Source organism: Apium graveolens, chromosome 9, assembly GCF_009905375.1.
Source record: "Apium graveolens cultivar Ventura chromosome 9, ASM990537v1, whole genome shotgun sequence".
NCBI lineage: Eukaryota > Viridiplantae > Streptophyta > Magnoliopsida > Apiales > Apiaceae > Apium > Apium graveolens.
This window is the reverse complement of record NC_133655.1, coordinates 150,704,657-150,731,466: the sequence shown is the minus strand read 5'-3', so window position 1 is coordinate 150,731,466 and position 26,810 is coordinate 150,704,657. Positions and strand designations below refer to the sequence as shown.

Genomic DNA, 26,810 nt, shown 5'->3' with positions numbered 1-26,810 from the left:
TTAAGTTTATAGGCAGTCCCTTTCGCGAGTGATCTGTCAATGCTTTTGTCAATATTCATTCTTAAATCAGGCCGACTTTATTCCTTAAAAACAAATTCCAGGGAATTGGTCATAAATAATAATGAGTATGAATAAGCACTATGAAGCGGAAACAGCAAATTGATTACACAGCCTACTATTAAAGTATTCACACAACGCGTAACTTTCTCTCAACTTTTCATGCCAAATGGTGTTTTCTCGTGTTTATCAAGAATCTTTCATGTCTGTCCTACATGGTTGTCAACTCTGTTACATCTGTCATTCTATGTCTTCTATACCAGGTACGCACATGATAGAATTAAGGTTACATAATGAGTATACATCTTCCTCGGAGTTGAGAAATTACAACTTTATGCAACCCAATCACCATATGCCTTTTCTATTATTCTGCAATCTGCATGCTATATAAATATATATGCATGACTGAATCACTGAACCCAGTCCATGAGCTTGTGTTAAGTAAATAAGTTTACAGAGAATCTTGTGTTTTGACCTTATCAGCCAAGTGAATGAGAGGTCACCATTGGCTTATATTTTATATATATATATATACAAGGATAGAAGCTAGAGATGGAATGTACTATCAGTGTCATAGTTCTCAACTTGTAATATCAACATGCAAAGTGAAGTAATATTAGTAGCTGTTGATGCAAGTGAGCAAGTAACTGATTATACTCTCGACTGGGCTGTGCAAAATGTGATTAAACCAAAGGATTCTCTAATCTTGCTGGCCATTCTTCCCTCAAGTTCATCCCCATCCCGGCTAGTAGCAGCTAAAACAAATTCTTCCCCGACTCTTTACCAACTAATAACTGGTTCGTGTGTCTTCCCTGAATACTAACTTGTGTCTATGTATGACTAACAACAACCTTGCTTAAAAGCACTTATGCTCATAAGAACAGGAGAAATGTTTCAGTACACACACACATACTATATATGCACACATTATAACATTGCTAAGGCATACTTTGGCATTTTTCAATATTATAGGTGTGTTGAAGAAAAAGAGTAACCACAGGGAGAATGCTACCAATTTAAAAGAAAGGATTGCAGAAGATAATTGTCGTGATCAACTTGTCCAGAACACACACAATTCCTGTACAAAGATGATTCGCCAAGTCTTGAACCTGCACGGCATTGCACAGGTGCATACACTTCACAGTGTTTTGGAACTCTCTGTCAGTTGATGAATGCTAACACATCTTTAAACTTGAGTTTCTTGGAACTCGAAAATTTTGCATTAGTATACATTTATGTACTTAATGGATTGCGTGGTGTATATTAGGTACGTACTCAAGTAAAAGTTATTGCAGATCAAGCACCTGAAGGATCTATTACTAAATTAGCACTGAAACTCGGAGCAACATGGGTGATTCTTGATCGGTAAACTTATATACATATTTCATTCACAATTATTATTATTGTTTTTGACAGAAAAACTAGAGTAGAGAAGATAGGAGGATAACATATAATAGCAAATAACTGAAACACGGTAAAGAACATCTTGATGAACAAGGATCACTTAGATAAATTCTTTTTTGTGGAGTTAAAAAAGGATAACAATTCTATTAGTCTAAACTTTACTCAACTACAGATGCTTGAAGAAGGAAGACCATTCTTCTCTGAAACAGCTGATTAATTGTAATCTCATACTTATTGATCGTGAAATTCAAAGAGCATTGAAACCAGTTAATTTGTATAAAGAAGACAAGCTCAAAGAGGAAGCTGAATTCATAGACAAGCCAACAGTGGCTGATATGCTAGGCATGTTTCTTAATGACAGCAGCACAACAAGTCAAAGTACCAGTCCAAGTTTAAAGGCTAATACTTTTTCAACCTCTTCATCATCATCCCCGTTAATATATGATGAAGAGTTTCACCAGATCAGAAAGCCAGATATCTTTTTACCTTTAGGCCAACAATATGTTGGGCATCGAGTGGAACTTGAATCAACATATAGGTCTTCCAACCCATATAGCAAATCACAACCATTGAGTAATGCGGTGCTAGGAGATCTTGAAGTCCCTACTAAGTCTAAATCTGGTAATCTTGAAGAAAGAGGCAATCTACCAATAAGTAGAAGCGGTAAGGAATTTCCACCCTCTGCATCTGTTTTTTGTATGACACTACATATACTTCCTTAAAAATGTCAACCTATCACATTACTGAAACATCAATGAAAAGCAAGTTTACTAGAACTGATAAGTAGTAGAAATTGTTGAAGATATTATCATCCAATTACTTAACATGGTATTATTTAGCAGAAAAAAAAACATGGTATCAGGTTTGGGGAGAGGTAATGGATTCGTACCTCCCACCCAAGAATTTCTTTTATATGTCTGTTTGCGTATCTAATGTCTGTGTGTCCACTTGTGAGGTGGAGTTTTGAATATAATATGATCTAATCAAAGGCCACATCCTTTTACCAATTTAAAACTGTCTGCAGAGATTAACTGGAATTATGGCATCAAAACATTACAGCCAACTCAAGTGATGCCAAGGATATCTATCGATATGAGGCTTTCAATGCCAAAACCGCCAATGTCAAAACAAGAAAATACAAGAAGAGAAACGAATCAGATTAATGGAGCTGCAAAGATAGATAGAATATCAAGCATTAGGAAGGCTATGTCTGTTCCGATTAAGCAGCCACCAGTTCCACCACCCCTTTGTTCAGTTTGCAAGAACAATGCCCCAATATTTGGAAAGGCACCAAGAAGGTTCACTTACATGGAGATTCAGGAAGCAACTGATGGATTCTCGCAAAAAAACTTCTTGGCGAAGGGTGGGTTTGGTCATGTGTACAAGGGCGTATTGGATGACGGCCAGGTTGTTGCAGTTAAGCAACACAAGGTGTTGAGTGCACAAGGAGCTTCAGAGTTCTGCTCGGAGGTTGAAGTCTTGAGCTGTGCACAGCATAGGAATTTGGTGATATTGGTTGGCTACTGCACTGAGGTGGAATGGCTACTTGTCTATGAGTTCGCTTGTCATGGCTCCTTGGACAAGCATTTATATGGTGAGTCTAACAGAAGACTGAAATGGTAAAAAATGATCATAGTTTTTATGCCTCTTGAATTAAAACTATACATGTAAATATCATTTTTAACTTATCAGGAAGAGGTGAGCCTATGGCATGGCAGAATAGGATGAAGGTTGCAATTGGTGCTGCAAGAGGTTTGAGATACCTTCATGAAGATTGCAGGGTTGGTTGTATCGTGCACAGAGACTTCAGACCTAACAATATACTCCTAACACATGACTTTGAATCTATGGTGAGTTTTGGTGACATTTCTTCACCTGATTTTATCACAACAATGATGTACATATAGTATTTGAATAATATAACATAAAAGGGCATGATAAAATTAGGTTTGATATCGTAATTACAAGGGATTCAAATCGATTACACTGCATTCGTGAATGTACATGTCATATTCAAATCTTTGAGATTGATTAGCAATGTCTGTTCGTAAGTAGTAACCACGCCTCACTCGATATACCTTCTAGCCCTGCCACTGCGCTCTGCAGATGTGCATACATGTAACATATTCAATATAATTGATTGGCTTCTGTTTTTGTCAAATAATTAACCACTATCTAGTTTTGACGTAGGTGGGAGATTTTGGTTTAGCAAGGTGGCAAGCAAATGGTCAATCCGCAGAGGAGACACGAATTGTTGGTGCATTTGGGTATGTATCTGTATCAAGCACAAAACTTGCATTTATATTTTAGATTATTGATACTTGTATTTGGTGGTAGGTACTTGGCTCCTGAATATACTCAAACTGGTCTAGTAACAGAAAAAGCGGACGTATACGCGTTTGGAGTTGTTTTGCTAGAGCTTTTAACTGGGATTAAAGCAACTGAATTCGCAAGAAATGCAAAACAACCCTTCATGCCAAACTGGGTGAGTTTCTTCTCCTCCTCATGTCCTTATCTATTTAATTAAAATAATATTTTCCAGTAGCGCGCGCAGAAAAGATCTCATTATAATTCTTTATGAACATTACACAGAGCCGTCAGTTTCTCGGAAGCAAGGTGTCAAGTGAAATAGTAGACACGAGACTAGATCACAACTTTGAAGAGAAGGAAGTGAACTGCATGATCCAAGCTGCAAAATTGTGCATCTCACCTCATCCTGACCAAAGGCCAAGGATGTCCGAGGTTATTATTTATTTAGTATAACTTAATCCTTCAATTCAGTAAAGAGAACTGGAATTATACATATACTAGTGGTGGCTTCTAATTTTATTACCTTTTCTTTTTCCTGTTGAGTTTTGTTCCATATTGATTTCATAATTCCTTGTTTCCTTGTGCTTGTGTTGTAGGTGTTGAAGATATTGGAAGGATATATGCCTAGAGCTGTGCCTAGTCTGCGTTTACTGCCAGCCTCTACTTTCCCTAGACACGACTTGATCCAAGACGCCACAGATGATAAACGAGAAGATGAAAAGATTCAAAGGAATAAACTTGTGTATGCAGGGATTCATGACAAGAAACAAGATCCGTTACGCCAGAGTTTGAAGAAGGAATTTCAATTGCAAAACATATACAAGCATATGACAGATTCGGATGAAAATACAATTGCTGAAACTGCGAACAAAATGAACAAAAACACATCTAAATTACCTCATAATGAAAATTATCAAGAATATCTACAAGGGTCACTTTCCAGATATATCCAGAACATGAAAGTCAGGTAGAGTATTCATGGTTCACTAGGAAATTTCATTAATTCTTTAAAAAAGTAATTAATATTGTTGCTCATGTGAGCAGTTGAGTAGGGTGAATATGCATTTTTTGACTTTAAGCCTCATGGCTCATGGCTGGCTCTAGTTGATTGTAACTTGTTTTGTTGCAATAAAAATATTATTTTATGATAAAAAAACTGTTCTTTTACATTATTAATTAAAATACAAAAAAAGGGTTCACAGAACTCTTGCAAACTCAAGGAATTCAAATGATGCAAAATTGGTGTAAAGATGGCTGCGCTAATCCCAAAATTAACATGTTATCACACACTGACCCCATCTTAAAGATATGTACTCGTTTGAAGAAAATCTACAAATGCAGACGGTACACTAAAATCTGAGGATGCTGGCATGACACAAAGGAAAACTTCCGATGTAAGCCAAGTCACTACATCTGTATATTTCAAAGTTTCTATGAAACTGATGACAAGGATAATTTACATATTAAGTTGCAGAGGATAAGGAGTTATATTATGAACAAGGAACTCCTATTATACTAGGCTAAATTAATGGCAGATAAAATTCAAAACTTTGATATCTTCTCAACAAGTGCATGTCCTTTCATTCAGGTCATATACTTCAATTTCCTCGTTGAAAGATACTTTTAACTGCTGTAATCTAGGACTACCGCTGGTTGGTTTCTTTAGGCAAGATTTCAAACTGGAAAACTTCACAGTAGTGCTGCCACTTGCTGACTCAGTCACACCTTTGTTTCTTCGCAATGATCCACATGAGTCAAATGGCTTCAGTTGATGATAGTGGTGTTTCTTAGTATCACGGCTTATTGGCCAATGCTCAATTGGGTATTGTTTCTTTTGAGGCTCTATAACACATAATCTTTGTTCTTGCTTCTCAGTTTTCGGTGTTTTATCAATGTGGCTGTAAACTCTATTACTGTTTGATGACCTCCTCACCCTTTGCCTTACTATGCTGTTATCACTATCTTCCTTAATTTCGTGATTTACAATTTTAATCTGTGATGAGGCAACCTGTCGATTATGATGTTCCTGCCTCGTCCTGTTGTGAAAAAGAGCAAGCTCTCTATCATTCAAGGGCATACATGGTCTTAGCTCAATATAGTTACTGTCATGATCATCATCATCTGAATTGATGAGATCAATAAATTCTTCACCGTGGTATGTTTTCCTTCGTGGTGTAATGTCAACAGTCCTTGACAATTTTTGTTCACGACGAGGGTGAGAAGACTGCAGGTTTTGTAGTAGTGGTGGTTGTGCCTTAATAGGCGAAGACGTTCCATGTTGTTGCAGCAACCGATGAATTGTGTGCCGAGGTACAATGTAAAACACTCTGCCAAGAGATAAAACGGACTCAGGGCGAACAACCACCCATGGGTACTTAAATACGTCAGGACGAGCCACACAGCACCTGGGATTTCTTTCCAGAACTTGTGCTGCAGTTATGGGATGCCTATGCAGCTCAATACGGCGTTTTGGATACACTAATTTTAAGAAACCTTCTTCAGCAGCTACTCCAGCACTAGTCATAGTTTGAATAATTTTTCTGCCAAGGGAGGAAGGCAAAGTCATGATTTCACAACTCTTATCTAAACAGTTTCTCACTTTAAGAACTTATGGTGACTGATATTCCTATGCAGGAGATCCTTGGATCTACCAATGTTTTAACTTGCTTCTGTCACTTGGCTTCTTTTAAATTAGATGCTATATTAGTTTCAGATAAGAACAAGCAATACCTCACATCATCAAGTATTAGCTTCATAGAGAACTTGAAATTATTTACATCTATCATTTTTATAACTAGCACATAGTCTAACAAAAACGAGACATCAGCCGGCAAGGGAAATAATTCCATTGCATATTGGCTTTATAAAAAACAATCATCTTTTAAAATATTATATTTAAGTATTTATTTGCCTTCATAATTTGCCAAGGGTCATCTAGTTTCATTTGATACGGACTTGTGGACTGTGGAGGAGGTATATTTTAAGCACACTCTGCTCTTCTCTAACTTGTCTTATTACTGACTTGTAGGTAAAAAGTTAGCAATCAAATTTTATGGTTCCGCACCGCATATTTTGGTTTTTAATATCAAAACTAAATTAAAACCCGTATCATACACGAGTTTCTATTAATATTCTATATTTTTATTTGTATTAAATTAATATATAATTGATTGGTTTTAAATAAAAATTTAATTTTGAATGTAAATGGTGGTATTCGAACCTAAATTTTTTTAATATTTATGTTTTTAGTACTAAAATTAAACAATTATATGATCACTTGATTTAAAAGATCTAATAGTTGTGATTAATAGAGATATTAAAAAGAGAGTATAACTAAAGCAAGAGATTAAACAAAATTATCGGTTATTATAGTTTAGTGTAGATAATATATATAAATAATATAAATATTTGTTATTGACGAAATTTGAACCTAATTACTTTAATTGTACACAAATAATAATATAAATATTTGTTGGTAGTAAGATTCGAACATGAGAACCTGTATTTTTTTAACACTTCGATTGAGCGGTCCTGATCATTTGATCAAAAATACTTAGATTGAACGGTCCTGATCATTTGATTAAAAAGACCTGACGGTCGTTATTGAAAGGATAACCAAATCAACCAAAATAGAGGTATACCAAATTATACATCATTCCAGTTATTATAGTATAGATTTGTAGGTTAAAAACTAAGTTTAACATATTTAATCATAGTAAATTGCTAAAAAAATGTGATCGACATTTGAAAAAAAAATTGAAGTGAACAATTGGTGACGCGAAAAACTCCCGTGAAAGGGTAAAAAACGCGGATGGAGAGATACACAGCCGAAATAATTCCATTATAATGATATTAAGATGATTACAAGTGATTACAATCAATGAAATAATAAAAAAATGACGAAAAGCTTCTTTTTCGAGTATGCAATATGGACATGTCGAGGGTTCAGTTTGTACTCGTCGGCTATGCAGACTTACTTATCGGCTGAAAGAAAATAAAATATATAAGGTGTTGCAAGTGATTATCATCAATAAAATACTAGGAAAAATTAGTGCAAAACTTTTCATGTTAGTGTTCCAATATGACGTGAATAAAGAGAATTTTTCTTGAGTTAGAAAGTGTATAGAGTGGTGTATTATTTTGTGTGTGTGTATATATAGCGAGGTTGAGTAGTACTAGTATTCTAATTTATGTAAGTGATGTAGAATTGTGTGTTGTTATAGATAATGTATGAATTATGCATAATAATATATAAAATATAATGTATGATTCACGATTTTAATATGTAAGTTGGTGTAAGACGTAAGGAGTCATTGTAATTTTGTAATTCGTCAAGAATCTACTACGTATCAATGAATGTCAACTTGTTTAGCTTGTTACATTATATCTTCAGTCATCTTAGCATGGCTTTATGCCCTTGTAGATTATATTTCACTTATGTAAGATGTAGTACATAATTTTGTCATTATGTTTGCATACTCGTCTAAGTTGTTGTTTTCTATTACCCTTTTACCACATACTTTTGTCAAGTATTTTATGATGTCGTGATTATATTATGATTAATAATTTATTGATATTTGAAGATGACCTGTGATCGTACTTTTGTTTACAGATGCAACATAATTTCTAAATGTAACATGATATGTACTGTATCTCTTAAATGTAAGGATTAACTTATAGAATTATAAATGTCACATGCAATGCTTTTTTGTATCTTTGGTTGTTTTAATATGTTTTGATTCATAAATAAGTAATGTGTTGCATGTCACATGTCATTTGTATATACAGTTTTTTTGTAAGTATCGACGTCGTATGAAATTGTTAATAGATTTTTTCCTCTTGAAACAAACTTAGGAGGATGTCATTTTTGTAGTGTAACAACAAGGATTATAAATGTCACTGGGTATTGCCCCTTAACATATATATGTAAGTGAGACATATTGTCGATATTTTTCATATGTAATTTTCGCCAGTTTAGGTAGGTGCATACACTGTAGTAATTCATTAAAAGGCCTTTTTCCCTTGAAACGAACTTATTATTACGAATCTTATATTGACGGACTTGGGATACTGTGTTATGTTTAATTCGTAAGAACAAGGAAGGCCCTTGTCACGTCATACGATGATCAGTCCTCTTAAAGAAATAGTCAGGATATTATGCCCCTTGTCTATTGTAGTGTTCGTTATAATCATTGTGCATGCATTACATTTCAATTATTCACATTCAGGCGCTCAATTTATAAAATAACAATATTGTCATTACAAGTACATGCATGTATGTCATTCATAATTTGCACACATCATTATACAATAACCAATAGCATATGTTCAAATTAAAAAACTATGCATAAAATATTGTTATCACGTAGATAATCAAATAAGTTCATATACATAGAAAAATATCTCAAAAAGAAAGAATTATGATATTCAATAAATAAAAAGCAAATAAGTTGCATAACTGTCGATACACAGTTCAAGAAAAAAACAAATAGTTCTCAAGTTAAGAAATAAATATAATTGTACCTGATCGGTCTTCAAGTGGATTGCAGTTCAACTTTCCCGAAGTTTTTTTCCGTCCATTGTCCTAATACAGTAAGCTTCTCATCCATCTATGTTGTCAATGGCGCATGCTATGAATTTTCTTGCGTGGCTATGGATTTTCCATCACTTGTGTCGAGTGTATTTGGGAATACCATTTTAGGGTGATGCCATCTTGTTGGATTTTTTTTATTCGAACGTTATTGTTATAACTTTTTGACACTTGTTGTAGGTACAAGGTTGCTAGTATTTTTGTCATGTCGCGGCATTCATCGATTGTGTCCAAGTTATGGATGACTTCTTTATTGCTGTCATCTTTTATTAATGGGCCACTGTATTAAGCCTGTTTAGTTTCCAAACATCATTGTAGTAATGTCGTAGTTGATTTTAATCTTAGTACACTTATTTCATCTTTGTCGATAGGTTGGATATCATACGTTATGTAATCTTTGATTTGTTGTATTCTATTTTCATGTTATTGTTCGCAATAAAATACACGCGAAAATATATTCAAGCGTACGCGATCACAAGTAGTATAAGATTTAAGTCAAATTCATTCCCACAGAGACTGGTTTAGGTTAAGTTCAGATTATGCACTTATGCAACAATGTATGATTATCGTTCACGGCCAAGACAAGTAATAAATTTGAGTTGATTAACTACTTAAGAGATTATACTAGCATGCATTAACTAAGAGGTTAAAACTGATTTACTTATATAAGAATAAAATATGGTATTCTAACTTCATTAAATACTTCATTCAAAATTTATGTATTTATCAATAGTATGCGATGGTGATGATAAATAATCAGATAACACGAAATTAGCATACGCTATCTTTCGATATACGTATACCCTACTACTGAGTATCCACAATCAAGATAGAAGCAAAATAGACACCAATTATGCTTAGACCCTATATGTCTATAGAATTTGAAAACATAACGGTTTAAGAACAAGTTATCTATTGTGATTACATAGGGTGTGTAAGATAGTTAAAATTACACTATGAATCATGCATGTCAATTCATACATAAATCTATGCTAGCATGGTAAGTTCTAAACCTCTATATTCATTGTCGCTTCAACAGAGATTAACAAATAATCTTAGATGTTAGCTACGCATCAAAGACGAATAAGCACAACCAAACTAGGAAATCATAAATCACCACACACTAAAGATTTAAGCAATCAACTATTCAAATCCATAAATAAATCCGCTAGAACCCCATGACAACGATTAGTTCAAGATCGAACGCATCGTCACCACGGGATCCAATGAAAACATGGTAATAAATAAGTTTAGAATACTACGAGATAATATAAAAGTACTAGGGTTTAGAATAAATCAAAAGCAAGCATCCAAAAGTATCGCCTAAATCGAAGAATACAAAAGTATGAAACTAATTCTTCTTCTCCTTAGCCGTCTCGTGTGCTCTAAGTCTTCTTAATGTTCTCCATGGATTTCTTCTTATTAAAAACGTCTTTTTTTCATTATATATAAGCCCTTGGATCACCTGGACTCTTCAAATCACCCAATCAGACTCAAATCAGGATTCTGTAGCAAGTGTGAGGCGCGGGCGCGCGGCTTCCTAGCGCGGGTGTGCTCCTTCTCTGGAAATATGGGCGCGGGCGCGCTCCTTCAGGCGCGGGCGTGCCTGCTCTCTGGAATTTTCTGCAGTTTCTTCTTTTGGCCCTCCATTCTTCGTGCGATCTTCCGCAACTCCATTCCTGACCTCTTATTAGCATAAAATCATTGTAAAGCTCCTTTCCTCCTCCCGACTAGTGCCCTGAAACAACTAAACACAAAATACATCAAAAATACCAAATACTTAAGTCCAAAACACCAACTTAAGCCGATAAAAACATTCCAAGTGGATATAAATTCCATTTATCACACCCCCAAACTTAAATCGATGCTTGTCCTCAAGTATAAACAGACTCGACAGTAAAAATATAATGAATGCATGAATGCAACTAATATGAATATGCAACGATCCCCTCAGACAACCATAACCAAACAACAAGAAAATGTCTCTAAGAATGTGATTACTCGAAACAGAGTTCAACTAAATCCCATAAACCAACTTACAAACTAGAATGCTTATCAGATATACTCTCAACACTAGATCAATAATCATATCCTATTGTTCGCCAAAACAATCACAAGTTTATAAATAGAATGAATGTTAAACACATAATGACTCACAACACCTCATTTTTACTAGAGGTATACAAGGATTCATGCTATTATAATGAACACATAAACACAAATGCTTATTTGACCGTGCAATGAATAAGGTCCCAAAAGACTTATACAATAATACACATGTAGCGAGCGTTAGGTTAGCGGATCACAGACTATACAAGCCTTAGGTCACTAGGCTCAAAGTCCTCTAGAACTTAATTGCTCGAGTATTAAAGAGCTCACCCTTGGTCAATTCTGCATATATTAACACATTTTTTTTCCTTTTTTCCTTTTTTTCTTCTTTCTTTTTTCTTTTTTCTCTTTTTTTCAATGATTTCTGAATGAGTGTGTTTCGCTCAATCTCATTCAACCCTAGACTACTCATAAAAATATGTGTCGGCTACTAGCCATTTGATGCCTAGCTTTATTCACAACTAGAAATGATATCCATGTTTTTCCCTAGTTTAAAAATAAGTGTTCCTACGTCATTACGGGAATAGCAAAAATTCTAAATATAACCAAGTGATTCAATTCTAACAAACAAACAAGTATGATCATGATCTAGTTCAAAAGCAACCTATAAGACTTGTGAAAAAAACTTTATTTCTGGGCATGCAAATCAATTCATTAGGACTTAATCATCCCTCTATTCGACATCACTACCCTCAAATTAACATCAACCTACCAATCAGAAATAGCTCAACCTATGGGATCATGTTATATGCATGCAAATGCAACTAAATGGACTTACATACAAACACGAACAAATATGCAAACAACTATATGATCAATCATGCAAAAATATGAATGAACTACACTAAACATGCAATATTAATCTATATGAACCCAATACACACTACTAATCCTTACATTATCACCCCCAAACTTAAAATTTTCAATATCCTCATTGAAGGTAATAATAAGGATACAAGGCATACCTAGTCGTCGGTAGGATCACCCTCCTCGGGTGGAGTATCAAGTGGAGGGTAAATAGTACTCGCTCCAAATACAGGCCAATCAACCTCGACACCAGTGCCCCGAAAAGCAGGTGCCAAAGACTGTGTCAAATCCATAGCAAAATGACTGTGAATTTCGTGCATCGCATCCATGCGCCTAGTCAATCTCATGTACTGAACATCTCCAAGTCCAGAACTATCCCCTGTTTGCTGAGCATGAGAAGATCTAGCGGCTCCACAAGAGGATCTAGTAGCTGCCTGACGCGCATGTGAAGAACCCCCTGCATAAGTCTAATCAGTTGGTTGGCCACCCGGTAGATGATCATATGTATTACCCAAGCCCTTCCATCGGCTTTACCGTCATACCACTCCTTCAGTTGCTGAATCGTCGAGCTATCAATGGGAGCACTCAGCGTCTATAGTTGCTCATGCTCGGGCCACCTAACACGCACCGCAGTGCACAACCTCGTAATAATAGAGGTGTGAAGAATCGCCCCCGTGGTTCTTCCTCACTGAAAATGCAGCGTACTTTGATGAATCACATAGCCGAGATCAACATATTCTTCAGTCAAAATCCCCCACAGCAGAATAGCCCGATCCATAGTAACCTCGTGTGAATGCGAAAATGGCATGATATTAGCACACACAAACAGGTTCCAAGCCCTAGCATACCTGTTGATACATGAAGTAGGAAAAGTAAGCGGATCATTCGTGCCCGCCTTGTACTTCCACTCTGTGCCTGACACACACAACTCAACCACAATATAATCCAAGTCCAAATCCTCCCTGGTCTTCTGCACCCAATCCTCAGCAATCGAAAGTCTCACGGGTTGATTGATAACCCGACGAACAGCAGCAGGAGTATAATCAATAGTCAACCCACGAACTACAAAAAACCCATTCTTATCCTCCTTAGCATTTGCATAAAATTCATGCACAATGCTCAACGGGACTGCAGCGGGTGTCTCACAGAAAGTCTGCCATCCCTTCTCAACAATCATCTCCAAAAGTTTCCCATCCTTAGCCGTGGGTAAGAAACCCATCTCCTTCACAACCGATTTAGACATCAACCAGTTAAAATCTGCATGTGCCTCCGGAGAAGAAAATCTGTTAATCGTGCCACCCATGCTTGAATCCTCAGTAGACGAGGGATGAGTGCTACTATTCCCCGCAGTTCGTGCTCTTTTAGGTGTCATATCAATCAAGTCAGTGAATTGGGTGTGAGTATAGTATGCGAGAGGCTAGGGTTTTGTAAGTATATGAGATGGCTGTGTATATAAGAAGTGATGTATATATATAAGAGGTAAAGGGATGGGTGTGGGTTTTGAAGTGTTTAGGGTGTAGAATTAGGGTAAAAATAGGATATAATTCGGGTTTAGGCTTGAGTAAACTGATTTTCATTTTTTTCACTTTTTTTCTTTTCCAGGGAGTCAGCGCGGGGGCGCCGCAATAGGGCGCGCCGTGCTTTTGGAAAAAAAATCATTTTTTTTATTTTTTTTGCTTTTTTCCGTTTTTCTTAAACTAAAATACAATAAATGCATGAGTTGCCTCCCACAAAGCGCTTGATTTATGTCGCTAGCTTGACGTGAAACTTTAAAATCAAGTTATCACAAAAACGGCGTTCACCACCTCACGGTTCGCCGTATCTCCATAATAATGCTTCAACCTCTGACCATTTACTTTGAACGCTTGGTCTATGTGCTTATCAAAAATCTCCACAGCTCCATGTGGAAACTCATTTTTGACAATGAATGGACCTGACCACCTCGACTTAATCTTTCCTGAAAAAAGATGAAGACGGGAGTTGAATAATAGATTTTGCTGACTAGGCATAAATGACTTGTGCACTAACCTCCTATCATGCCATCTCTTGACCTTCTCCTTTTATACTTTAAAATTCTTATAAGCTTGTAGTCGAAACTCATCGAGTTCATTAAGTTAAAGCATTCTCTTCTCTCCAGCAGCTTCCATATCCAGATTCAGTTTCTTTAAATCCCAATACGCTTTATACTCTAGTTCCGCAGGCAAATAACATGCCTTACCATATACCAACTGGAAGGGAGACATTCCTAGAGGAGTCTTGAATGTTGTTCTATAGGCCCAAACAGCTTCATCTAGCTTCAATCACCAATCCTTCCTTGATGGACTCACAACCTTCTCTAGGATTCGCTTGATCTCTTGATTCGACACTTCAGCTTGCCCATTAGTTTAAGGATGATAGGTTGTGGCCACATGATGATTCACATGATACCTTTCCATCAATGCAGTGAACTTGCAATTGCAAAAATGCGATCCCTCATCACTGATTATGACCCTTGGAGTACCGAAACGTTTGAATATCTGCTTATGAATAAAATTGATCACCACCTTAGCATCGTTGGTTGGCAAAGCTTTAACCTCAACCCATTTAGACATATAATCCACCGCCAAAAGAATATACTGATTGTTGCATTACGAGACAAATGGCCCTATGAAGTCGATTCCCTAAATATTAAAAATCTCAAGTTCAAGAAGAACATTTAGAGACATCTCTTCTCTCTTGGATATATTTTCAACCCTTTGGCAGCGATCACATCTTAACATGAACTGATGAGCATCTTTAAATAACGTAGGCCAGAAAAATCCAGCTTGAAGGATACGGGCAGCTGTTTTCTCTCCACCATAATGGCCACCATACCTACAGTAGAGTGACAATCTCTCAAAATACCATTCGTCCCACTATACGGAATGCACCTCCTTATTATCTGATCTGCTCCATGTCTGAACAAGAACAGCTCATCCCATCGATACCACTTCACCTCATGTAGAAACTTCTTCCTTTGAGCATAAGAGAGTTCTGGGGGAATAACATTACTCACAAGATAGTTCACAATATCTGCAAATCATGGTTCTTCTTCTTGCACCCAAAAAAGTTGCTCATCGGGAAAAGATTCATTGATTAACATCTTATCTTGTGAAGCCTTGCCATGATCTTCCAAATGAGAGAGATAATCTGCTACCTGATTTTCTGTACCTTTTATGTCCTTGATTTCCAGCTTGAACTCCTGAAATAATAGAATTCATCGAATCAATTGAGGTTTTGAATCTTTCTTCAAGACCAGATATCGAATATCACCTGCATGATCAGTGAAAACTATTACTTTTGTCCCAAGCAAATAAGATCTGAATTTCTCGAAACCGTAGGCAATTGCCAAAAGCTCCTTCTCTGTAGTAGTGTAATTCAGCCGAGCCCCATTAAGAATTTTACTAGCATAGTAAACCACATGAAAAATGTTCTTCTTTCTCTGGCCAAGAACAGCTTCAACTGCAAAATCACTAGCATCACACACCATCTCGAAGGGCTCATCCCAATCAGGTGCAATAATAACAGGTGTTTTAGTCAAACTCTTCTTCAAGCTCTCAAATGCAGCCAAACATTCTTCATCAAATTTGAAGGGAACATCCTTCTCCAATAGATTGCACAAGGGTTAAGAGATTTTGGAGAAGTCTTTGATAAATCGCCGATAAAAACCCGCATGACCAAGAAAGCTGCGGATTCCTTTAACTGAGATTGGTGGAGGAAGATTTTCAATAACCCCCACCTTGGCCTTATCCACTTCAAGACCCTTGCTAGGCACCTTGTATCCAAGAATGATACCATGTCGCACTATGAAGTGCATTTTTCCCAGTTGAGCACCAAATTGGTCTCAACACATCTTTTCAGCACCAAACCAAGATCATGCAAGCACTCATCATAACAAGTCCCGAACAGAGAGAAGTCATCCATGAACACCTCCACATTAGTGCCAATTATATAAGAGAATATGGCATCATGCATCTCTAAAAGGTAGTGGGTGCACCACAAAGTCCGAAAGAAACTCGACGGAAAGCGAAAGTGCCAAAAGGACAAGTAAAAGTGGTCTTCTCCTGATCTTCTGGGGCAATGTAAATCTGATTATAGCCCGAATACCCATCCAGAAGACAATAATACTCATGACCAGCCAACCTGTCAAGTATTTGATCAATAAATGGAAGCGGGAAGTGATCCTTTCTGGTGGCTTTATTCAGCTTTCGATAGTCCATGCATACTCTCCACCTTGCGACTGTACGAGTAGGAATGAGCTCGTTCTTTTCATTAGCAACAACTGTAATGCCTCTTAGGCACACACTTCACTGGGCTCACCCATGAATTATCAGAAATCGGATAGATGATCCCTATATTCAGCCATTTAAGAATCTCCTTCTTCATAACATCTTTCATAATAGGATTGAGTCTTCTCTGTTGTTCAACTGTTGGCTTAATTCCATCCTCAAGCAAAATTTTATGCATGCAATAAGAAGGGCTGATTCTCTTGATATCTGCTATAGTCCATCCAATTGCTGATTTGAATTCTCTCAGAATTCTCAAGAGCTTGTCTTCATCACTACCTGAAAGGTAGCTGCAATAATAATAGGAAAAGTAGATGCATCACCTAAAAAACATACCTCAAGTGATCAATTAGTAGTTTTAGCTCAAGTGTGGGAGTTTCCTCAATAGATGGTTTGAGACGCTCCTGAGCATTCTTCAGCTCTGCTAATCCAAGAGACTCGAATGGAAAATCTAATCTCCTTTTCCATGGAGAAGCATTTTAAATACTGCAGCTGCTCTGCCCCCTCTTCATCTTCACTATCAGATTCCCCTGTTAAGGCTCTCTCTAAGCACTAGTCCTTAGCATTCGATCAAGCTCCGAAGTCACTATAGAGTCGACCAACTATACTTTAAAGCACACCTTTTCATCAGCAGGGAACTTCATTGCATTGAAGACATTGAAAGTCACGTCCTGATCCTGAACCCTCATAGTAAGCTCACCTTTCTGTACATCGATCAGAGTTCGATAAGTAGCTAAGAATGGTCTCCCCAAGATAATGGGAATCTTCTTATCTTCCTCGAAGTCCAGAATGACAAAATCAGTAGGGAAGATGAGTTTATCCACCTTAACCAAGACATTCTCCACTACACCTCACGGATAAGTGATGGATCGATCAGTCAGTTATAAAGACATGTTTACCAGTTTTAGATTAGGCATACCAAGTTTCTTGCAGACAGACATGGGCATCAGATTGATGTTAGCTCCCAAGTCACATAAACACTTGTCAAAAGATAAGTTTCCAATAGTGCATAGTATCGTGAAGCTTCCTGGATCTTTAAGCTCAGGAGGAAGTTTCTGTTACAGCACAACACTGCACTCTTCTGTTAGAGCAACGGTTTGCAACTCCTCAAGTTTTATCTTCCGAGATAGAATACCCTTCATGAACTTAGCATAGCTCGGCATTTGTTCTAGAGCTTCCGCAAAAGGTATGTTAATGTGCAACTTCTTAAAAACCTCCAAAAACTTGGCAAACTGCTTGTCGAATTTCTACTTCTGAAATCTTTTAGGATATGGAGGTGGAGGATATACTTGTTTGTCTCCTGTATTCTGCTCAGGAGAAGTGTTTTCAATAACATTTTTCTTCGGTTCGACATCGCCATCCTTCTGTGAAATTGTTTTAGCATAATTCTCACTTTCTGGAAAAGGGCATGGACGGGCCCGCTTGGTATGCGCGCGAGCGCGCCTGCCTTCTGGAAGTAATTTTCAGAATTTGCGTTTTGATGATTTTGGGGGCTCGCAACCTTTTCAGACCTCAGGGTGATTGCCTTAAGATGTTATTTGATTTCTCTCTTGCCTGAATTAGCCTCTGTGTCACTTGGAAGAGTTCCTTGTGGTCGGTTTAATAAGGCGTTAGCAATCTTCCCTATTTGATTCTCCATAGTTTTGATTGAAACCGCTTGGCTCTTTCACATAAGTCTCAACTCCTCCAATTCAGATTTTTCATTAGAAGAATGACTGGCACCTTCATGAGATTGTTGTTGTATTCCCAGTGGCTGAAATTGCTACCTTGGTACATACTGTTATTGAAAACCAGGAGGATTGAATTGCTTGTTTCCAAACTGCTGGTATGGCTGTTTCATACCACCCTGATTATTGCTCCAGCTGAAGTTAGGATGGTTGCGGGTGTTAGGATGATAAGTGGCGGGAACTGGTTGCTGCGACCTCTGAAAGTTGCTCACAAACTGAGCTGATTCACTAGATATAGCACATTGCTCTGTCGCATGCGAACCTGCACAAAGCTCACAAACACTAGTTATTTGATGAGCACCATAGTTGGTCAGAGAATTGACCTTCATAGTCAACGCTTTGAGCTGCGCAGTGATAGCCGAAGCTGTATCCACTTCCAGAATTCATGCTACCTTACCATGTGGTAGCCTCTGAGTTGGATTCGGATATTCATTCGCAGTCATCATCTCAATTAGCTCATAAGCTCTCTTAGCCCATAAGGCTCCACCTGATGTTGCATCGAGCATAGGTCTTGACTGTTCTCCCAACCCATTATAGAAGCAATTGATCACCATCCAGTCAGGCATTCCATGATGAGGACACTTCATAAGCATCTCCTTATAGCACTCCAAAGCTTTACACAGAGATTCATCTGATAACTGTGCAAATTGAGTAAGAGCATTCCTGATTGCAGCTATCTTTGCCATTAGGAAGAATTTAGTAAAGAATTTCTGAGCAAGTTCCTCCCATATCGCAATAGAACCAGGAGGTAGAGAGTGCAGCCAGCTCTTAGCTTTGTCCCTCAGAGAGAATGGGAAAAGTCTCAGTTTCACAGCATCTTCATAAACATTATTGAACTTGAAGGTGTCGCAGATCTCGATGAAATCCCTAATGTGCATATTGGGATATTCCGTTGGAGAACCCCCAAACTGGACTGAATTCTGCACCATCTGAATCGTGTCATGCTTGATTTCAAAGGTATTAGCTGCGATAGCTGGCTGACAATGCTAGATTGAATGTCATTGATCTTTGGTTGAGAATAATCCATCAACGTGTTCGTTGTTGCTACTGGTTCCCCAATTCCAATGATTATTTCTTCTTCAACATTTTCAACTTCTTCAAAAACCTTTTTCCTCTCCTTCAACTTAGTCTAGTGTTTCCTTATGAGACTGAGAACGCGTTCGCATACACGCTCTCTAGAGTACCTGAAACACAACAAAGTAACCATAGTAAGTAAAGTAATCTTAGTCAGTAAACTTTAACGACCACTGATCTCAAGCACATAAACTGAAAATTAACACCGAGTCCCCGGCAGTGAGGCCAAAAACTTGTTCGCAATAAAACACACGCGAAAATACACGCAAGCGTACACGATCACAAGTAGTATAAGATTTAAGTCAAGTTCGTTCCCACAGAGACTGGTTTAGGTTAAGTTCAAATTATGCACTTATGCAACAATGTATGATTATCATTCACAGCTAAGACAAGTAACAAATTTGAGTTGATTAACTACTTAAGAGATTATACTAGCATGCATTAACTAAGAGATTATAACTGATTTACTTATATGAGAATAAAACATGAGATTCTAATTTCATTAAATACTTCATTCAAATTTTATGTCTTTATCAATAGTATGTGATGATGATGATAACTAATCAGATAGCACGAAATTAGCATACGTTATCTTTTGATATACGTATACCCTACTACTGAGCATCCACAATCAAGATAGAAGTAAAATAGACACCAATTATGCTTATACCCTATATGTCTATAGAATTTGAAAACATAACGGTTTAGAAATAAGTTATCTATTGTGATTACATAGGGTGTGTGAGATGGTTAAAATTACACTACGAATCATACATGTCAATTCATACATAAACCTATACTAGCATGGAAAGTTCTAAACCTCTATATTCACTGTCGCTTCAATAGAGATTAACAAACAATCTTAAATGTTAGCTACGCATCAAAAACGAATAAGCACAACCAAACTAGGAAATCATAAATTACCACACACTAAGGATTTAAACAATCAACTATTGAAATTCATAAATAAATCCGCTAGAACCCCATGACAATGATTAGTTCATGATTGAACGCATCATCATCATGGGTTCCAATGAAAACATGGTAATAAATAAGTTCAGAATACTATGAGATAATATAAAAGTACTAGGGTTTAGAACAATTCAAAAATAATAATCCAAAAGTATCGCCTAAATCGAGAATACAAAAGTATGAAACTAATTCTACTTCTCTTTAGTTGTCTCGTGTGCTCTAGGTCTTCTTAATGTTCTCCCTGGCTTTCTTCTTATTAAAGACATCTTATTTTCATTATATATAAGCCCCTGGATCACCTGGACTCTTCAAATCACCCAACCAGACTCAAATCAGGATTCTGCAGCAAGTGTCAGGCGCGGGCACTCAGCTTCCTAGTGTGGGCGCGCTCCTTCTCTGGAAACATGGGCATGGGCGTACCTGCTCTCTGGAATTTCTAGCAGTTTCTTCTTTTAGGCCCTCCATTCTTCGTGCGATCTTCCGCAACTCCATTCTTGACCTCTTATTAGCATAAAATCATTATAAAGCTCCTTTCCTACCTCCTGACTAGTGCCCTGAAACTAACTAAACACAAAACACATCAGAAATACCAAATACTTGATTCCAAAACACCAACTTAAGCCGATAAGAAGCGCTTCTAAGTGGATATAAATTCCATTTATCAGTTACCGTTATGTGTTGTAACTTTTATGATTCCCTCTAAAGTGTAATCTCTTTCAATGGTTGGTTTGGAGATGTTTATGGTTGGAATGTTGAATATTTTGAGATGGATAAATATTTCCCCTATTCCAGCTTAAGCGTCAAATTGTATGTAGGACACTCTTGGAACTTATTGTATGTCGAATACATGAGATCTAATTTGTAGAAATTTAAAATTTTTATGTAAGCTAGCATCTTCCCGTCTTTTTTTCTTTATATTTATTGAAATGATTCAGATTAAGTGAAAGATCGCAATTACATGTTGTCAACTTTCAACTTTCTTGCAATTTACAAGTCGATATTTAATGTGTCTTACTCTGCCTTATTATTCATCAGTCTTAAAGTCACAATGGGTGGAGTATGTTATGGTGTCCTGTTAGGTATGAAGTGCAACACAGAGGGGGGATAATTTATTTTCTCGATTTTCTTGATTTTTACTATCTTGAAAATCGAGTTATATTTTGGCTCTGGAACTTAAACAACTAGATATAAATTTGTAGTGATAAATAACTCAATATAAGATATACAAGCAATTATCAAAATTCACTTGATTTATATTAAATCAAATTAGTTGTGCAACAAATCTGTGTTCTTGAATATAAGAACTCAGCTACTTCTCATGAGAGAATACAAGATTTTTAGATCTGTTTTGTTACTCTAAAACAAAAGGACCTGTGACATGTTTTCCTTGAACAACATGCACAGCTTACAAAGATTACACTAAAATGGACTAACACATTTTCTAAAGTCTATTTGTTTGTTTCCACTTTAAGTGCAACATATCAACATGTAATCTTTCAGGTCTATGACCCTCCTTTGTCCATTACATCTTGGCCCTTGATCTTGCCTTTCTCAAACTACATTTTTAGACTTTCTATTTCAGTGATAAAATGGTTTGTTGATTGATAATCTTAAATTTTCAAGATGGTTGTATTATGTAAATTTGATCTGTTATCGAGATTATCATTTCTGTATAGAGATGTCTCATGTCGATATGCAGAATGACTTATCGATATCTCTAGTTCTCTTTATGCAGTTTGGATTGTTGACATCTCCACTTCTTTACATGCAGTTTTGACTTGTCGATAACTCCACTTCTCTACATACAGTTTTGACTTGTTGATATCTCCACTTCTTTATATGCAGTTTTGACTTGTCGATATCTCCACTTCTCTACATGTAGTTTTGACTTATAGACATCTCCACTTCTCTACATGCAATTTTGACTTGTCGACATCTTCATTTCTCTATATTCCTTGGACTTCTCTACAAGTAGAATGGCATCTGTATAAGTAGAATGACTTCTCTACAAGTATAATGACATCTCTACAAGTAGAGTGATATTCTAAAAGTTATTCTGATTTTTCGATAGACATCTCTGTACATCTTGATCTGTGACTTGTCAATATGTGACTTATAACATTTTTCCAAAAATAACATTATTCAATTCTAAGCTTCTACATTTCTCTCTGAGGCTTGATTCAGGCTTGATCTTCTTTTAGAGTTTATTCCTTAGCTTGATGGTTGTTCATAGGAAAATCTCGCAGTCTAATCTCCTTAACATTTTTACAGACTCAAGCGATATAATTATAAATACAAAATGATTATTATATAACTAAATTTAGGGCTATTAAAGTAACCTAGTCTTGTTATGTAGAGGCATGACTTGCACAAATATCTCCTCCAATTTATGAGAAGATTACTTCTCACAAATTCATGCCTGATAACAAGAATAACCCCAAACTAAAATTAAAAACTAGCATATAAATAAAGTACAAGCTTTTATACATGAGATTCATTTTATAGTTTTATCGAGGATTGTAATTTATAGAATTATCTAAAGTTTTCAAATCCTAGTTGCTCTATAACCAAATCTTTGAGTTTGACAAGACACTCAAGTTCTTCAATTATCTCAGTCCCTCTTAGAGATTCCACTGGCTTCAGCCATTAATTTACTGAGTAAGTGTCAAGATATTTGATTCTATACCTTGAGAATGTGTGAGTTTTGATATTTAGAAACACACTATATGGAGAAACTGAAATATACCATATGGAGAAACTCTAATTAACCCTTTAGATTTTAGTTCATTTGATCTTTTCTCAAACATATCTATCTCATTAGCCTTTTTGATAGCATTAGCTTCCATCTCAGCCTTCTCTATTGCATGTCATTCATCTCTTTCACTCAACCTTCTAGCTAGTTCAACATTCCTCATTTTTGTGAAAGCATTCTTCCCAGTCATCAAACTAATTACTCTTGCCATCCTTAAAATAAATTTTTACCTCTCCCAGAGTTTTCCGCATAGACTTTGACTATTTCTTCAACTAGTCGATTGTTGTAGTCATCATCTGATATTTCTTCTAAAATTGGTAGAAAATCATCTTGATTAAAACAGTTCCATAGAACACCCATTTCAACTTTTATTTTCTTTGATTTTTTTCCAATAGACTTGAAATGATTTTTTGTTGGTGGTTTGAATGATGGGGGTTTGATCAGTTTCTTCAAGGAGGTTTGGCTGGTTGTGATAGGTATTTTAAGTAGAGAGTTGGTTGTGGGTTTGTAAATATATTTAGGCTTGGAAGTTTGGATGTTTTGAGTTTATGTTTGGCTAGGGTTTTATACAGTTTTAGATGTTTGGCTTACAGGTGTTTTCTTTGTGTCTTTACAATCTTCTCCATTCTTCTTCTTGTCTCCATCCTTATGCTTCACTTTCTTCTCATCCTTTTTACCCTTTATTTCCTTATGACTCTCACTGCTTTTGTTGTATTCACTTGGATTTGAGCCAAAAGATTTATGTTCATCTTTCTTTTGATCATCATCCTTTTCATTGATTTTGGTTTTTGGCAGCATGCTTTCAGCAGTTCTCAGATATCTTCCAAAGATAGAGATCATTTAAGATCTTCAGCAGTTTTGATCTTCTTTGTCTTCTGCTCAGTCTTAATTGTCATCACTAACTTTTTATTTATCATGACACAATGTTTAGGTAGTTGAAAGTGTTTGCATCTCCCAGTGTTGCAGGCATATGTAGGTCACTTCCTTGCTAGGTTTTAGATAAGCTTCAGGTGAAGCTCCTTGTTAACCTGATTTAAGTTCATGTAGCAAAAGAGTGTCTTCTGGACTCAGCACCTTGACTTTAGTGATAAAGACATCCTAGTTATGAGGGGGGATAGAAGCTAGACTGCAACAATCAAAAGGAGCTGGACTGCAAAAACTAACATCACACTCTGGCCAAAGCTTCACTCAAATTAAACTTACTCAAGATATTGGTAAAGATAAACTCCAAAAAGCTGCAGAGGGACCTTGTCAAGACAAAGAGTTCAATGAGTTACTCACTGTGCTTAGAGTCTCTCTTCATAATAACTACATCACCTATAAAAAAGCTTTGGTCAATAATATCAACTTCCTGAGAGTGGTACTGTTTAAAAAGTGGGAACTTCATGGAGGAAAGAATAGTTTCCAATGTTAATGATTGTGGTTTAGACAAGTGTCTACAGGTTTCTCTCTCAAATCTTAAATCCAAAAGAGCGTCTGAGCTGGAATGTCATTATTGATAGGGTCAATTCCAGTTATTCCAGAGGACACTCAATTGCTTGTAGAACTCAAAAATGCTCAGATAGCTGCTTTTCCTAAAGCTTATATATATTCAAGCAAGGGGGTGACCTACATCTGTTCTCAAACCAGGGAATGCAAATACTTCACAATCGCCAAAAACTGTGTTAGGGGTAATCTCGAATTGATCATGATGGTGGAAACAGATCTAAAGACCAAGAAGAAGAAGACAACTGAAGATGAGAAAAAATAAAGATTTTGGGAAGATATTTATAGAATGCTGAAACCATGTTGCCAAATACACAACTCAACACCAAAGATGATTTGGATGATGATGAGCAGTAGAAGGATGAACACAAATCTTTTAGCTCAAATCGAAGTCAATCTTCTAAGGCAATAGGCAGCAAGGTGTATGAGAAGAAAAAGGGGAGATAAAAGAAGAAAGGAGATGGAAAGAAAAGTACAAGAGGTGGTAAAGGGGAGTCAAAGAAACAAAATGTCCAGGAAGCCAAAATTTTACAAATCCAACCTACTCAAACCTCCAAACCAAGCCAAACACAATCTCAACCAACCCTACCTCAAAAAACTAAATTCTTGTACAAACAAACTACCAATACCTTACTCAAAATACCAATCAGATCCAGCCAAGTCACATTAAATAAAATCACAAACCTACCTTCATTCAAGCCTCCAACCAAAACTCACTTCAAGACTGTTGGGAGAAAACCTAAGAAAATACAAGCTGATACTGGTGTCATTTAGAATTGTTTCAATCAAGATGACTTTCTGCCGATAAACATGAGCATAATAGATGATGATTATTTCCAACAATTATCTGAAGAAATTGTCAAAGTTTGTGTTGTCTCTTTAGCAGAAGCCATAATATACTATTTGAATGGCTCCTTCATTTTGCTTAGCAGGGAGGTAATGGAGGACAAGGATACAAGTACAAGGATGTGGAAGGCTGTGATGTTTGAGAGGTTGAGAGAAAGGTATAAAAGACATGCGAGAATAAAGGTTAAAAAGGAAGAAAGGGATAGGAAATATGCTAGGGAGATAGAAATATTTGAGCAGAGGTCAAATGAACTCAAGGAAATGGGCTGAGTAGAATCTCAAAAGATGGACATTTCTTGAACATTCAAGTTGGCAGATTTTCAAGATTCAGAGTAAATTACCTCAAAAGCTATAAACTGGATGATTGGCTCAGATTGGTAGAAGCCTTAAGAGGGACTGAAATAATTGAAGAACTTCAAGTGCTAGTAAATCTCAAGGACCTCATTAGGAAAAAAACCAGGCTCTGAGAAATTCACCTTATGCTTGTAATGTTTGAACTGATGTAATTACTCAATGTATAAATTTTTATTTATTAATCTGTCAATATTTTGTGTAATTGATTTTAGCTTAGGGTTAGTCTTGTTATCAGGCACGATTTTGTGATAATCAATATTCTCACAAATTGGGGGAGATTGTTGTGCAAGACTTAGTATTGTGTAATAACAAGACTAAGTCACATTGACAACCCTAAGATTTAGTTGTCTGATAATCAATTTTGTATTTTGTAATGTATGAGTCTGTAAAAAGGTTAGAAGTTTAGACTGGAGGATTTTTCTATGAACAGATTCAAGTTAAGGAATAAACTCTAGAAGAAGATCAAGTCATGATTATGCTTCAAAAAAAGTGTAGAAGCTTGAAGTTGAATAAAATTATTATAGGAAAAATGTTCTACGTCAAGATATCGACAAGTCACAGATCAAGTTATATCGAGAAGTCATTCAAGAAGTCCAGAATGACTTGTCGAGAACTCCAAATTGTCTTATAGAGAAGTCTCGGAGATATTGACAAGTCAAATAAAGATGTAGAGAACTGGAGATATCGACAAGTCATTTATGCATGTAAAGAGCTCAGAGATATCGACAAGTTAAATGAAGATGTGAAGAATTGGAGATATTGACATGTCAATTTCTCATATAGAGATCTCAGAGATATCGAAAAGTCTAAATATATATAGAGATCTCAGAGATATTGACAAGTCACTTCTACATGTAGAGATCTCAGATATATCGACAAGTCATTTCACATGCAAGGATCTAGAGACCTCAACAAGTCAAGTACACCTATAGAGAACTCAGAGATCTTGATAAGTCATTATACTTATCGAGATGTCACTCCTCTATAGAACAAACTAGAGATCTCGACACACTTCTGAA

At 36.4% G+C, this 26,810-nt stretch overlaps 1 protein-coding gene and 1 non-coding gene across 2 annotated transcripts; both read left to right on the top strand.

The window, feature by feature from the left end:
• Positions 1 to 494: 494 nt before the first annotated feature.
• On the top strand, positions 495 to 4,886 carry LOC141684790 (inactive protein kinase SELMODRAFT_444075-like). The gene is made up of 10 exons (XM_074489919.1): positions 495 to 854; positions 1,030 to 1,184; positions 1,325 to 1,422; positions 1,634 to 2,124; positions 2,486 to 3,055; positions 3,154 to 3,311; positions 3,652 to 3,728; positions 3,799 to 3,946; positions 4,054 to 4,203; positions 4,368 to 4,886. Exons 1-10 carry the CDS (start codon positions 656 to 658, stop codon positions 4,740 to 4,742), a joined length of 2,421 nt encoding a protein of 806 aa, XP_074346020.1. The 5' UTR covers positions 495 to 655; the 3' UTR covers positions 4,743 to 4,886.
• A 13,986-nt stretch (positions 4,887 to 18,872) lies between these two features.
• Positions 18,873 to 18,979, top strand: LOC141687776 (small nucleolar RNA R71). The gene has a single exon (XR_012561259.1). It is a non-coding gene; the product is annotated as a small nucleolar RNA R71 (small nucleolar RNA).
• Positions 18,980 to 26,810: the final 7,831 nt, after the last annotated feature.

Excerpts from the sequence above, each read along its gene's own strand:
- LOC141684790 (XM_074489919.1), top strand. The coding sequence starts at position 656 with ATGCAAAGTGAAGTAATATTAGTAGCTGTTGATGCAAGTGAGCAAGTA. Across the intron at positions 3,056-3,153 it reads CTTGGACAAGCATTTATATG|GAAGAGGTGAGCCTATGGCA; the intron begins GTGAGTCTAACA and ends TTAACTTATCAG. Across the intron at positions 3,729-3,798 it reads CGAATTGTTGGTGCATTTGG|GTACTTGGCTCCTGAATATA; the intron begins GTATGTATCTGT and ends ATTTGGTGGTAG.